At 32.8% G+C, this 16,022-nt stretch overlaps 2 protein-coding genes and 1 long non-coding RNA gene across 3 annotated transcripts; 2 read left to right on the forward strand and 1 right to left on the reverse strand.

Moving 5' to 3' along the window:
• Positions 1-400: 400 nt before the first annotated feature.
• Positions 401-1,077, forward strand: LOC115985203 (splicing factor YJU2-like). The gene is made up of 4 exons (XM_031108171.1): positions 401-550; positions 634-789; positions 831-902; positions 1,006-1,077. The coding sequence occupies exons 1-4, from the start codon at positions 401-403 to the stop codon at positions 1,075-1,077; spliced, it is 450 nt and encodes a 149-aa protein (XP_030964031.1).
• A 2,455-nt stretch (positions 1,078-3,532) lies between these two features.
• Positions 3,533-6,342, reverse strand: LOC115987726. Its single transcript, XR_004091204.1, has 3 exons — positions 6,148-6,342; positions 5,029-5,115; positions 3,533-3,893 (listed from the first exon to the last, which is right to left on the reverse strand). It is a non-coding gene; the product is annotated as an uncharacterized LOC115987726 (long non-coding RNA).
• Positions 6,343-9,661: 3,319 nt separating this feature from the next.
• LOC115985204 (splicing factor YJU2-like) lies at positions 9,662-15,346 on the forward strand. Its single transcript, XM_031108172.1, has 10 exons — positions 9,662-9,787; positions 9,870-9,998; positions 10,088-10,213; positions 10,431-10,496; positions 11,855-11,891; positions 12,026-12,092; positions 12,674-12,846; positions 13,155-13,182; positions 15,097-15,163; positions 15,287-15,346. The coding sequence occupies exons 1-10, from the start codon at positions 9,662-9,664 to the stop codon at positions 15,344-15,346; spliced, it is 879 nt and encodes a 292-aa protein (XP_030964032.1).
• Positions 15,347-16,022: the final 676 nt, after the last annotated feature.

The raw sequence follows: 16,022 nt of genomic DNA on the forward strand, positions 1-16,022 counted from the left end.
TCAAGATTTAGGGATTGAGACTTGATGGTACATATGTACAATCAATGAATACCTGTACCAGTTGCGGTTGCGCCCTTAGGTTTCTCATTCTCTTTCTTTCTCTTCCTACGCCATTCGTATGTTTTCCCGGGCAGTTTTTTGTTTTGATGTTTATATATATATACTGAAACGGAAAAACCTAAAGTCACATATCTATGGCTGATTTGAGGGAGTCATATATGTATATATGACTGCCAGACTTTATAAATAAGCTGTCTTATTCTATAAAATGAACAGGCGGTACCTTATATTAAGAATTTTTTTTTTGGTTATTGTTTCCTAGTTTTCCCCATGTTCTATCCCACTACTCTTTTCTTCATGCAAGATTTGAATATCCTATGTTTAGTGAACTGAATTTTTAATGGTTGGTTTCTCATTGCAGAGGTATCTAGACTTTGAATGCTGCCTGATATGCCTCAAATGTACAAATTGCTCTGCTAAGATTTGGATTAGGTCAGACCCAGAAAACAGAGAATATTTTGTTAAGTCTGGCGCTACCAAAAAGCGTCAGGTAAAAATTTAGATTCCCTTCCTAATCTTGACATCACGATGGATTTGATTTCGTCAGTAAATTAAAATTATTCCTTTTACCAGGCTGCAATGTCGAAAAAACCGAATTACCAGGTTGCAGTGTCCAAAAAACGGAAAAAGGAAGCTGAAGAGGGTGGAGATGCACTGAAATCTTTAGAGAACACAACCTTGGGCTCAAAAATAGAGATTGCTGCGCTGGATGAGATGAAATCCATGGAGGTACTTGCGTTAGTAATTTAATTTTGATTATTTGGGTACAGATGGCATTCTCAAGGGCTCAAACAGCCTCTGTAATTTGTCTTTTACACATGTTGCCTGAGATCATCATCACTGTATGTGTATCACATTTTTCCTTAATGGGTAATTATGTATAAAGTAACACTTTAATGGGAACTGAAGTCGTATAGTTTGTCTTTTTTTCCTTCTGTTTTGCAGTCCCAACATGCAATTGTGAGTGCAGATGCTACGCTTGAGGACTCGCCAACCAAAGTTGCCAAGAGGGTTTGATTGATGTGCTATGTGCATCTAGATTATAAAATTATATTTTAATGTGGCAACATTTCATAAGGTTAATCAAAAGTTAATTTGCTTCGGTTTTATATAAATTAAAGATGTATATTTCAAAATACTTTATTTTTATTTATCATATGTAATATAATATTACCTGTGTGGTTCCAAACGCAAGCCTGGCAAGTTTGCAGCCTCCTTCAATGCAGTTCTCCAATTGTTCACCTTGTCTATGGGGCCATTCAGGAGTGCCTCTGCAAAAATTTCCTTCTGTTCTAGCACCACGGATTGAGACATATCATAGAAAATAGGCATCACGCTTTGATTTAACAGCCTTCTGCATTCCATGATCTTCTCCAGCTCATCAAGGCACCAACTAGAAGTAGCATAGTTTTTCGAGGACACAACAACTAGAGTGCGAAATTTTGATATTTTCAAAATTTTTGGGATTGAAGAGTTGAAAACTGTGACTTGTGCATAGTGAGTGAGAGTGAGAGCTATTTTGGTGGGAGTTATATTTTATATTAGTTGTGCTTGTCCTTTTTTTTTTTTTTTTTTTTAACTTTTTGATTGGTAGTTGATAAGGTCTGTGGATCCCACTTTGTCTACAGTTTGATTTTAGATGCCACTTGCCATTTTAAATGGAAATTTTCTTTTTCTTTTTTTCTTTAAATTAATTTTATCCATAGTTATTAAACTTGATCAATCCTCTGGTTGAACTAATGAAACAATGATTTGGTATTTAGATTGATTCAAGTCTTTAATTAGATTGTGTAAGCATATGATCTAATCAAATCCAACTCAATTAATTCTTTATAACCCATGCAATTATTCATGGGCTCCATTGCACTTTTTGGTACTATTCATAGGTCTCACTATATTATTTCAGCTAACTTTTACCTTTATTTACAATACTTTCAGTAAAAAGTTTTTAATTTTAGTAAAATAAGTGGATCTCAAATAGATCATAAAGATTCTTATATATGAAAATGTGATAGCCTTGAAGGACTCAAAATGGTGGTCTTGGTCAAACTTTGATTATTTTAATGTTTTTAGCCCTTGAATATTCACTTCATTAACACGAATCAAACAAAAGGTATCAAGGTCCCTACCATTTCGCCACTGGGCCTTGTAGCCTAGTGGCACCCGGTGTCATTGTATATCTTTAGCTCAGGGGTTCTATCCCCCTCATTTACCCAAAAAAAAAAAAAAGGTCCCTACCATTTTGTTCTTCTGACGGAGGAATTTGTTTCACACAAGAGACATATGTGGCTCCCACCATAACATAATGGCTCTTCTAAGACCACAACTTTTTTTTTTTTTGAAGTGTTAAGACCACAACTTTTACCATAATTTAATAAAGTAGTCAAATGTGAATGATTTACAATTACTTTCATATGAATCCATTACTTTATCTCCACTAATCACAACTAACCACTTCAAAGTTGTGTCTAAATGCTTTATAAAAACAAAATCCACAAAATAAAAAATCAGCTAAAATTATCTTGATTTCTTCCATAAATCTTTGAATATATTAATTAACTTTCTATGTATCTCCCTTGGTAGCTCACATCACATTCGGGGCTCACTCTAAAATAACATAGTTGAGGTCATTTTCTTGATATTTATATTTTTCTAATTAACATTAATGTGTGAGATTGATAGGGATATATTATTTATTTATATCTATTTATATATGTTTTAAGATATGCTTTACATTATCTTAGTGGCATTAGCTTGCTAGTAATGCAGACATGGTTTTGCTAAGCAGGTACATGTTCCAACAAGGTAATTTGAATAGGCTTCCTTCAGAGAAAACACAAATATTACACAACCTGCAAATTTCCAATAAAGTTTTATTGGCATCAGCTAAAAATCGATAGTGTCATAAAACAAAAGCAAAGCAGTTATTCAAAAAAAAAAAAAAAAAAGAGACTTCTTCTGGATTGCCACAAATACAGAAAATTATGCTCAAAGACAAATACATTGAACAAATCTCTATTTCTTCAATATGGCTCAAGAAAGACTCTAGCTGGCTTGGTTCCTTTAGAAAGAGTAAAATAAAAATCCAAAAATGTTACTGTTCACAATTGCACGAGCTGCCAAAGAATTTCATGAACCTAATGTACCAAATGTTATTTCTGTTACATGACAAGACTATTCCAAAATCATATTCCAATAGTCCTGCTATTTGAGTCACTGATAATATTCCATGTTCAAGAATTGTTACTAAAGCATTCGGTTTATTAAACAAAAAAAACATTATGTGGGAATCAGTTATCAGTCTCCACAAACTAGAAAAGAAAGTAAAAACAAAAGTCATGATTAAATTTAGAATGTTCTTAGACTATGTATGTCACGCCCCAAACCCAGAAGGGTCCAAAGCGTGAGAGAAGAACCATTAAGAGCGAGTATGTAGGAGATTTTTTTTTTTTTTTCCTCAACACATGCTAAGGATAAATAACCATACTAAAATCTTCATATTACAAGTTAGAGCTCTATAACACATTTACAAACAATAACTCAAATCATGTGCCTCCAAATAATACATGAATATATTTCAAAACTCCAAATGGGTAACACAAAACCACAATCCCTTCTAGAATATACAACATCAATATTGGAGTTAGGCCTACAATGCCTAAAGCTAACAAACCTCAAGTATCCAACCTCCAATAGAAATAGTTATGGCCTCAAATAATTTAGTAAACTGAGCACCAACAATTTATGGCACAAATCTCCCACTTAGCATAGTACTCCAGTCACCACCAATAACTAAGCTCCATGCCAGACGTATAGCTAATTTATCTGTAAAACTGTTGGAGAGTAGAATGAGCTAAAGCCCAATAAGTAGCATAATTAATGGGGGTGGGGGAAGTGCAAGTTTCATGATTATAAACAGTTTGCAAAACATGTTTTAGTTTGGGAAATTGATAACTAAATACTGCAAGATCATTTTTTTGTAATAATGTAACAAGAATGATTAAATGATGAAACACAAAGCTTCTCAAAATAATACCATGAAACTATATATTATAATCTGTGAGCACTAACAATATAATTTCCAAAGCTATAAAATCTAACATACGGTAATTTCATCACAAATCTACGATACTACCACATAGACCGGTCAGGGGATCCACCCATTCACAATTGGTATGATATTGTCCTCTCTAGTATGCAGACTCTTGGCCCCATGGACAGTAGCCTCACCCATACCCTCAAGGTTTTTCTCTCCCCCCATGGGCAGAAGAGAGAGCGCGTCAAATAGGACCTCTCTTGCATGTGGTCTCTTGGCCCCATGGGCAGCAGCCTCACCCACACACAATCAAGGAACCTCTTCCCTCCATGGGTAGCAGAGAAAAACGCGTCATCCAAAGTGAAAGGGCATTGACCTGGATTTGATTCCATTGTCACAAAGACTACAGAAACCAAATCGGGTGATATAACCGGGAAATCACACGTGGCATGGTGTTAAAACCACATAAACTCACAGGTTACATTACTTTGAAACACATAGTTAATATCCCAGTAGTTTCAGAAAACCTTAAATAATCTAATTTCTACAAAGTTTGTAAGGTTTTTAACTTCATTCTTATCAAGAGATTTTCTATCAATTTCCCAAATAATATAAGACAAGATAAGCATCTTTAAGTTTTTTCAATATACCATAAAATCAATTATTTTCTTATCAAAGATTAAATAAAAGATTCTCATTTTTCCATATCAACAATTCATGCATTTCCCCAAATGCAATACCAAATATGATGCATTTTCATATATATAATCATATATATATATATATATATGTATATATATATTAAGGTTACGACACAATAGTTTTTAGGAAAAATATAGTTTCCATAGGTAGTTTCCAAAAGCGTGTCTAACCCAAAAACAACATTTATACAACATATCTATTTTTCAAAATCACATTAAAAAGCTACTTACCTTGGAAGGCCAACCAATTTTGCCTCAACTGGGCACCACAAAATCAACTAATCCAGTCATTAGGTCCATCACCAAGAATATCAGAACCTAGAAACACAATGATCAAACCTATCAATAACAAGGTCTTTCACAAAGTACCATCACACTTATCTCCATAAATCGTAACAATACCCTAAAATCAAACCAAAGGCCCTAAAGTCTAGCTTGCCCATCCTAAGACAAGTACCCTTCCCAAGCAAGAACCAAACAAGCATCCAAGGAACTCATAGTGCTGACACAACCAAAACATTTTAAATTCACTACCGCAAAAAAGTGCATCATAAGATAATATAACATACTCATGAATCTCTTTGAGTACTAAATAATATATTTAAGCCAAGATAAGATCAACCGAGGTTTGAGATTAATTCCGCAATTTCTCAGCGTTTTAGTCTTGCTTTCAGATTCAGTACATAACAGGGCAGCCATTTTTAAAAAAATTTTGGTCAATGAAGAGTTATCCGATTAATTCAAAACTTTAAGGGAACATTCCCCTATATGTATACAATGTACCACAGAAAATTCAGCCCAAAAAGATTTTTCTATAATTTATTAAAAATCATGCATTACGGCTGACTCAAATCTGTCATGACAGCTTTAGAAAATTGCTATAGTTGTAAGATTAGCCCAAATTATTTGAGAATTTACTCACATTAAAACCACCAGATTTAAAGCATATTAAAAAACAAGGAATGAAACCGAAAAATCTCATATAAACAACTTATCAAACACTTGGTATGCAAAAGCACATGCTCACACTTAACTTGCATAAATTCGTAGTTATCACTCCACTCACACCCACATTTACCAAAGTCATCCAAAATGCAAAGAACACACTTCCAAAAATCAACCCAAACTCCCACAAAATCAACCCACACGATTTGCTCAAGGAAACCCAAGTTTTTAACCACGAAGAAACCCCCAATGATCATCATTTGTAAAAGCCCTTAACCAATTAACAAATAAATCCACCAAATCAAAAACCCATGTACTCAATCACACGTATACCACTAATGTAGCTTAGATTAGAAAGAAATCTTAGAAAAACTTGAAAAGCTACCAAACAATTAAGAGTTTTACCTTTAAAGCTTTGAGAGAATGGAGCATATGGGGTTTCTAATGGGGTTCTCCGGTGAAATCTGCCAAAAGTGGTGGTGGATGGCTGGTTTACCGGTGAGGGAGTTAGAGAAATAGATGGAGCTAGAGTGTTTATGTGTGTGGGCTTCGGTGGCTGAGTGAGATAGGAAAATAGAGAGAAGGGGCAGCCAGTCAAGAGAGAGAGATATCAATGTGAAGATGATGAAGAAGAGGGGGCTGACTTAAATTGAAAGGCTTAATTACCGATTTGCCCCAAAAATATATTGTGAGTAAATTACCACTTTGCCCCTCAAGCTTCCTCCAAATTACACTTAACAATCGGGGTGCTACAATGTAGGTAGCACTCCCGATTCTATAACTGGCAGATTGCATGCAAACCCTGCAATATTTGCTTGCCATAGATTATATGCGTGAATCCAAGGTGCGGTTAATCATCTTGATGTTTTCAGAAATTGTTAGAACTAGGAATACGGAGAGTTGACCTCGATCAAAACAAATCATTTTGGATGATTGATTGTTAAAGCACTACTAACAAATTTTAAAATTTTACTATGCTGAGTTGCCAAGAGAGTATTAGTCTATATTTAAAATACATAGAAATATAGAGGTAGTAACTATAAAAATAAGCAAAAACCTTGGACCCAAAATACTAACATATATATACATAAGAATAACTTTATTGCAAAGAGACTAATTCATGAAAAAAAAAAAAAAAAAAAAAAAAAATGAAGTAGCCTAAAGAATTACAACTGAAAAATATTTACATATAAGTTGACTCTATGAAATTTTGAATAGAAGTACTATCTGTGAGACCCAAAGCAAAGGACCACTCATAAAGAGAACTAATGAAAGATGTTAGCAATTGATTTGATGTGCACTCCATATCTTCAAAACACTAACATATTCTTGAAATTGCCACTATATATCTATACACATTACAGGTTAGACCTATCACACTTGATTGAAGAAAGGTGAACATGTAGCAAGAATTTCAATAGAAAAACAAGCTCTCACTACATAGCCTAAGGTATTTTTAAAAAACGCAGGAATACTCATGTATAATGGTCACTTCAGGCCTTGAAGCATTTGCACATGTTGAACTCATCCTAAAGAAGCACAGTGACCACAAAGGATGCTAATTTCCAACATAACAGAAACTCTCAATGCCTAGAACCACCGACCAAGGTTTTGGAATCTCAAGGCTCTCTTTTTTTTGGGGGGGGGGGGGGGGGTGTAAGTAAGGTAACGTTTCAGCCCTTTTTATTTTTTATTTTTTTTAAAGCTGATTTTGTTGATTTTCAACGCGTGAACAGTGCACCTATGCACTGTTCACGGACCTACAAATATCACTTTTCACCAACTTTTTTATTAAAAATGGGTCCTACTGTACTATTTACACATTTAAAAATTATTTTGCTACAGTGTTTTCAGTTTTCAGCTGTATCCAAACAGACTCTTAATCTAAGACTACAGATTTCAAAGTGCATTATTTATATTCTCTCTTATTATCACTTCAACTTCTTCGGAAGGACATTTAGCATCCATCTTCCAAGACATAAATCTCATGTAAAAGGAAAGAGTGGAATTGAATTGCTCATTGGATGTAACAAATCCCAAAAATGAAAGCTATAAGGAAAATAAGGGGAATGTAGCAAGAAAAATTCTAATAGCAATAACATACCCAATGAGAAAGGGAATCAAGCCTCATAAAATTAAAAATAATTTACACTTTACATAAACCATAATTCTCAATCATATGGTTATTGTACTTTTGTCACATTCGGTACTACCCTAATTTGTTTTCACATTTGATAGTTTCATCGTCACATTAGGTAATACCAATATCACATCTAATAGTACTTTTGTCACATTTGGAGTACCCTAATTTTTTTTCTCACATTTGACAGTTCCATCGTCACTTTGGGTAGTACCAACATTACATTTAACCGTACTTTTGTTACATTCAATGGTTCCCTTATTGTTTACTCATATTTGAAAGTTTCATCTTACATTAGACAATACCAAAAGTTTTGGGGAGCAACTTAAGATGCTACATGACCTAAACTAATATATATATATATATATATATAAGAAGCTTATTTGAAATTTCCCACTGGTGACCTCTCTCAATTCTCTCTCTCCAAGTATGTTTTTTGTTATTTTTCTATTTTTATATCTTAATTTATGATTTGTGTTAGTTTCTAAATTTTAAATTTCAAATAAGTTTGATTATATTCTTAAGAGAGATGCTACATCCACAACATTTTTACAATATTTTCACAACAAATCATAGGTGGTTAATTGTTATTGGTTCAAATTTGAACCTAACACTAAGATTACTTTTTTGCCCTAACAATAACAATCAATAACAACCTACCACTTAGAATTTGTTGTAAAAATGTTGTGGACATATCATTTCTCTATTCTTAATATTAAATTTCAAATTATTATTTATGGGTAATAAGTTGTGTTATATTCTTTTAAAAAAAAAATTGTGTCATGCATATATATGCATAATTAAATTAAAAATCTATTTTTCTAAATAGTAAAATTTTAATTCAACTATTTCTTATTTTTATTTTTGTTGTTAGTGTTCTTGAGAAAGTAATTGTTGAAAAAGGTTGTTAGTGTCCTTAACTGGTTTTTTTTTTTTTTTTTTTTTTTTCGTTGAAAAATATTTAATAGTTAATTGGATTTTTTTTAATTTAAAAAATTCTATAGAAAAATTAAAAATTTGTACACAACAACATTTAATAAAAATGGAGAGACCTTAATAATTAAATAAACTTGAAATATAGGTGGCTTAAATGAACAAAAATAAAATTAAAGGTCTTAAATAAATTTTGGTCAAATATAATAGGTGCAATTTGTATTTTTGGCAAAAGAAATAAACGAAATGTTGATGTGTTTAAGTTTTATTAGCCAAATCAGCGCTTAAATAAATAAAACATCAGCTTCTAAAAATCTCTCTAATTTGTATATGGTGTACAGTTCACTATTTTGTATATGGTGTACAAGCAAAATGCAGTGCGGCCACTCAAAAACCCTCCTTTCTCTTTTCTTTTTATTGGCTTTTGCCCAAGTCTAATCTTTCTTGCACGCTTCTAAAACCAGACCCAAACTGATTTTTCTCTTCTTATTTTTTGGTTTTTATACCTGACCTGCTAAACCTATAATCGGCATAGCACTAACATTAAATAAACGGTCAATTACAAAACACTTAAAATCTACGGTCAAAATCTAAGGTGGGTACCGTACCCACTAAAAAACACTGAGGGTAGCGTATATAAATGAGAAGATGAAGTTTCTCAAAAAAAAAAAAAAAAGAGAAGTCATGTATTGCCAAACGGCACCATTAGCCTTACCCTAGTGAGTTTCTTCATTCAAAAAAAAAAGAAAAATTTCGTCTCCTGTTACTCTAGAACCAGGATGATCCGCAGATGTAGACCGCCGCTTGTATCTCAGAGATACAGGAATCCATTACCGAGGCCCTAGGATGGTAAGACCAGTGGAGGAACATTTCCCCTTCATGCTCCCTATCAACATTCGCTGCAACTCCTGCTCCCAATATATTTACCAGGGCACCCATCTCTTTGTACGCAAGGAGGAGGATCTTGATGAGGTCTAAACTCTTTTCTTCCTGCAAGGTTTGAATATCCTATGTTTAGTGAACTGAATTTTTAATGGACGGTTTCTCATTGCAGAAGTATCCAGACTTTGAAAGCTGCCAGATACGCCTCAAGTGTACAAATTGCTCTGCTAAGATTTGGATTAGGTCGGACCCAGCACACAGAGACTATGCTGTTGTGTCTGGCGCTACCAAAAAGCGTCAGGTAAAAAATTTAGATTCCCTCCCTAATCTTGATATCACAATGGATTAATTTTGATTTCGTCAGTAAATTGAAATTATTCCTTTTACTAGGTTGCAGTGTCGAAAAAACTGAAAAGGGAAGCTGAAGAGGGTGGAGATGCACTGAAATCTTTAGAGAACACAACCTTGGGTTCTAAAAGAGAGATTGCTGCGCTGGATGAGATGAAATCCATGGAGGTACTTGCGTTAGTAATTTAATTTTGATTATTTGGGTACAGATGGCATCCTTAAGGGCTCAAACAGCCTCTGTAATTTGTCTTTTACACATGTTGCCTGATCATCATCACTGTATGTGTATCACATTTTTCCTTAATGGGTAATTATGTATAAAGTAACACTTTAATGGGAACTGAAGTCGTATAGTTTTGTCTTTTTTTTCCTTTCTGTTTTGCAGTCCCAACATGCAACTGTGAGTGCAGATGCTACGCTTGAGGACTCGCCAACCAAAGTTGCCAAGAGGGTTTGATTGATGTGCTATGTGTATCTAGATTAGAATTTTTTTTTTTTTTTTTTTTACCGCACACACTTTTGTTGACCTCTTTTCGTGTTGTGAATTCATGCGTTACTTGTCGTGTAATTGGCGAGCATTTGTTCTCTGCAATCAACTGGCCATGGGATCTTATTAAAGCCAATAGAATTGTGTGGTTTAGATTTTAGCGAGTACCGTACCCCAAAAAATAAGGGGTACAGTAGAATGACCCATTGCAAGAAATTAAGGAAACCCTGAAAAACCCATTCTTGTCCTACAACCAACTCTCTCATTCTAAATTGTATGCTATTTATAATATAGATTCAGTTCCTTTTAAAATATTTTCCAAATCTATGTAAAATTGTATAGTTAATCTTTATCAAAATATGCATGTGATTTTTTTTAAAAAGCACACGTATCAAAACAAATTGCAAGAAATTTAGGACGGAAAAGCCATAAAAACCCCTTTCTATCCTGCGCCCAACCCCCTTATTCGGAAGAATAAAAAAGAACTCAAAACTAGTCACCATATCCATTGGTAGCCATAGCACAACAACATTCAAAGAATATATATAACTAAATTATAAAATTTAAATTTAGATTCTTAAATGTGTGACTAATTCGTGAGGAGACTATTCACAATTGTTGTATATTTTAAGAGAAAATTTGCTTAAGATTTAGATGTTACTACTCAATATAGAAGTTGGGACTATAAACAATGAATTTTTGAGTGATGGTTTAACTGTGTAAACAAAAAAAGCTAGAGTTCAAAATCCTTTTAGTATCAAGAAAGAATGTAGAGCACAATTTTGTGAAGTTATAGCTTCTTTTTTTTTTTTTAAAGAACTTTACCATATTTAGTTTGGCCCCAAAAAACGTTTTTCCCTCTGCCACTAAATGCATGTAGGTAGGACACATTTACACTTCTTTTTTTTAATAAGTGTACAAGCACACACGTTAACTAAATCCATTAACTATTATGAAAGTCAGTCAAGTAGTAATCTATAAATGGAGGCCTCTTTATTCATGGTTTTCCTAAATACTACCGTGGCAAATAAACAGTCCAAAAACATTCTAAAACTAAGTGGTGCATGAGTGCATCATGGTTTTAGTTTTGATAGTAATATAATTATATGGAGGATTAACACTTGGCTGTGAGTGATGCCCATATATGTTATATTAAGGCCTCAATTGGAGTTTTCCTAAGATAGTTCAATCCAAAGATAGAAAGCCCTTGCCATAACAGGCTTTACCTTTTGAATTATCTCAAGCATGTGCCTTTTCCAAATTGTAGTAATTCAATGGTCAAAGAGTTGCTAATCTATAGTTTATGGGAAGAGCTTAAATAGGATGTGCAGCTAAATGAAGAAGTTGCAAAGTTCTCAGGTGAGTGTCAGTCAAACAGGTGGCAAGTATGGAGTTTTAGTATTGTTTGTGTGCTAAAAGCAATATAAATTTGTTACAGAAATAACCAAGCAAATGCTATAATTTGAAGTTTTTTCACATCTGTTGTGTTGCAGTATTCGGGCAAGCATCTGATAGCTTCAATGATGAAGGGCTCAGCTCTCCACCTAGTAAAATGGAAGGGTAAATGCCAAGGCACCACTTTGAAATCACCAGCAACAAGTGAACTCACTTTCTACCCAATACTTATGTCAGCATTGTCATGGGTCGAAACACCATTAGTCATTACATGAATAAGAACTAACGAGATTGAGAAAATTTCAAAGTAAAAATAAAAGTGGTCATGTTACCGACTGTTAACAGCAAAAATTGTTAACCAGAGATACTGTTGCGGAGTTGTATTAATGGGAGAGAACCAACAACTAAAAAAGGATTCAATCCAAATTGACACAAAATAAAGATGAGTCAATATATTTCGAAAATTTTTCCATACTACTCAGAATCATAAGTGATTGTCTTACAAACTTTTGGGACAACAGACATTGGTAACTATTACATAACTTGAGATACATACATAAAACTGTGTCAATAGCATTCATCTTTTAAGCTTTAATTACATTTAGCGATTCAGGAATTTTAATATCAAAGCAAGATTATTTGTATGAAGGAATTGCGGGAGGTGGAATTCCTAGTGCAAACATCCTGGCAAAGATGCAGTAGCGGATAGAATTGACATTATTTTTGTGTCCCTTGGTATCTACCAGCCACTCTGCTTCTTTCCATGCCATGAGAAAAGGCATCTTGACTTCAAGTTCGACCGGAAACTTAGGGGCTCAGCCATTAAGCCTCTCCAAGTATGAACCTTGGATATTAGCTGCTGCCGCCAGCACCATTGACAGGAAATTTGTTGCTCAAGTTTGCTTGGCAAAGGACAACTGTACATTCTGAGTTTTTCATTGAAGTTATACCATACTAATGTTGTTGAATGATCTAAGAAGGGCCTCTCCATTAATAGCTTCAACTTCAATGAAACATCATTTCCCTAGATTTAGGCTGGAGATGCTGCAAACTACTCTGCAGGTGCTGACCTAGATAATTCAAAAATATTTCAGAAATGGTTCCATGAATTCTTACAAAGTACAAGGACAAATTGTTTTCTGTGAAACCTTATGGGATGACACTGTTAACTTTTTTACCCAACAGTGTAGAAACCATTATGATTGACTTTTCCATTACTGATTTTAGCTTCAACTGCTCGTTACCATCAACACTGGTAAGTGTAGAAGATGACCCAAAGTTTGTTACTACATCAGATCAACAGAGTAAATAAATTTCTATACAAATTCTCTTCAAATTAATCACCAATACCCAAAAATAAAAAAGAAATTTCTTAACGAGAGAAGAGAGAAAAATTTAATAAAATATTATTATTATTTTTAGCTTCTTGCTACAGTGCACATCTATAAATAAATGTGCACTGTAGCAAGAAGCTAAAAATATTTAGGTATGCCTACACTACTACAGCATGTATTTTGGTGAAGCTAAAATAGCTATATAGCTATTTAGCTCCATTGTTGCAAATGCTCTGAGAGTACTAGTCTTTCATACATTGTACCTAATAAGCTACAATAATATCAATCAAGAAACCTTAAAACCATGGTTTTTAATTTTAAACATGTTTAAAAATGGACTGTCCTTCCATGATGAACAAGCAAAAAGGAGACGAGAGCACCAATGCAATTTTAGAGAATATAATGAATGTCCAAATTTTGTTTATGTAACATATGTGTCAATGTGTGTGATATTTTGCAACTAAGCACTCCTTGCGAGTGCCCAATGGACAATACTTATAACAGTGCTCCTTAGTTAATAAATAGATCGTTTATTTTATAAAAAAATATATATATAATATAATGAAACTATATATATATATATATATATATGAAAAATTTTGGCTACGACTCCCACTAATAAAATTAACAAGACTACATATTTTGGAAATCAAATCATTTTGCATGTTTTTTTTTTTTTTTCTTTAACACATATGTCGAATTTTGTGTTAATCGGATTTTATCTACTATACAATCTATATACTTATTTTTTATGCAACATTTTGGAGCACAAAACTTGAAATTTAAATATATGATTAATAACATAGCTATTGATCTTTGATCTTCACGAAAATTTGAAAGCATGGAGGATATTAGAAGAAAATGTAATCTAATGGTGGTTTTATCAAAATTCACATCCAATAAAAAGATATTGGGTGGAGTTATAGCTCTAAGTTACAACTAATTTTGTTTCCAAACTTTTTCCATATATAAATATATAAAATAATTAGAATAATATAAAATAGAAATTATTTCCCTAAAAATACTTATATTTTTAGGTAAAGTTTTAATAAAACCTTGAACCCACATCCACTTTGCAAACAAACCTTTTCTCTTTTTCTTTTTTGAGAATAACTTTGCAAACAAACCTAGTCAACTTTAAACTAATTATTTGTTTTAAAGTTCTAATGATGTCTAATAACTTTTCTTTAATACAACAAAGCTTCCCAAATAGAGAGCAAAATTTAAGCACAATTCCTTACATTTATTAGGTTCTATACCATTTGAAGGGAAGATGTTTCTGTGGTAGTCATAATTGCCAAAATGTTTAGCAAAACCTTCAACTCCTCTCTCCCAACTTCTTTGGTAAATGAATTTAAAGGGCTATATACCGTGGGCTTTGTTCATATGTTGTAATATAAAACCCAATTTCAAATAACACATACTGAATTTTTAAAAATATACAATATATAATATATTAATTTAATAATGTTCAAATAAAAAATTATGATAACAAATTTTCTTGCGCACTGCGCAGGTCTGCGACTAGTTTTGTTAATAGCAGAAGCTTGGTATGTAATGCGCTTAAAAGTTCTATAATCACTTGTTACTTGAAATTTATGCTTACATTTTCTATCTCCTTGAATTTTTTTCAAATTTTTGTTTTCTTAACCATGATAAGAAGTGAAATTAATGTTTTTCTTGTTGCTGCATTTTATAATAAGTTCATTTTGCTTACCCCTTTGGCCCTCCCCATCCCCAAAATAAAATATATAAAAAAAAAAAAAAAAAAAACTGAAAGAAAGAAGGAAAATGAATGATTCTATAGCTAATGCACTTAGTCATAACCTTTGAAGGTTGAGGAATCAGTTGAACAATCTTACAGTTATTACTCTGGATATAATGGAAGTGACAGATCCTCAGGTACACTTAAGTTCATTTTTTGTTACATATCTCTCTCAACCTCTCTTTTATTTATGTTCTGAAATTGCATGAAATTTAAGTTGAAAGAGTTGTTGAATTATCCCTTTCCAAGTTATTTTTCAGATTTCTAGGGCATATGACTTCTGTCCAAATGGTAAATTTCCCATGAAGCATGAAGAATAGGTGTGTGATGCCTTCTGATCAAGGTTGTCAAAATTAGGATCCTACGTAGGATTGTTGAAGGTAGGTGGGATTGTAAATCGTAGGATCGGATCATTAATCGTAAGATCCTACATGTTTTCAAATTTAAAGCAAAAAACATATTGATAATAACTTTGCATGTTGAATAATCATGAAAATTATAAATTCATTCATAAAGAAACTAAGATTTGTATCATATGATGTAATTTGCATGTCATATATTGCTAAGTCTATACTAACAAAACAACTATATTTAAATTTTGACCCAATGTATTTAAAATGTTCAATAAATGTTTAATTAGCAACCAAATACCAAAATATTTATCAAAACACATGGAAAATATTTTCCAAGTTCTAAGTTCCAAGTTTTAAATTCAAAATAAGTTAGCAAATAGAAACTAGCTAACTACAATATAAAATCCAAAAGCAAGATGAATATTAAGGTAAAGTGAATATTTAATTATTCACATTCTAAGGTTCTTATAACCACCGTCCTAAATTCCTAATCATCATCATCCATTTCATCATCTATGTAGACATTATATATTTGTATACTAGAGCTGCAAAAGACATCAAGATACAATTTCATACTTAACTATTGAAGTTATACCACTCAACAACAATTAAAGAGCATGCTCAAAAAAATCAATCAATCAAT

Source organism: Quercus lobata, chromosome 4 (genome assembly GCF_001633185.2).
Source record: "Quercus lobata isolate SW786 chromosome 4, ValleyOak3.0 Primary Assembly, whole genome shotgun sequence".
Classification (NCBI taxonomy): Eukaryota; Viridiplantae; Streptophyta; class Magnoliopsida; order Fagales; family Fagaceae; genus Quercus; species Quercus lobata.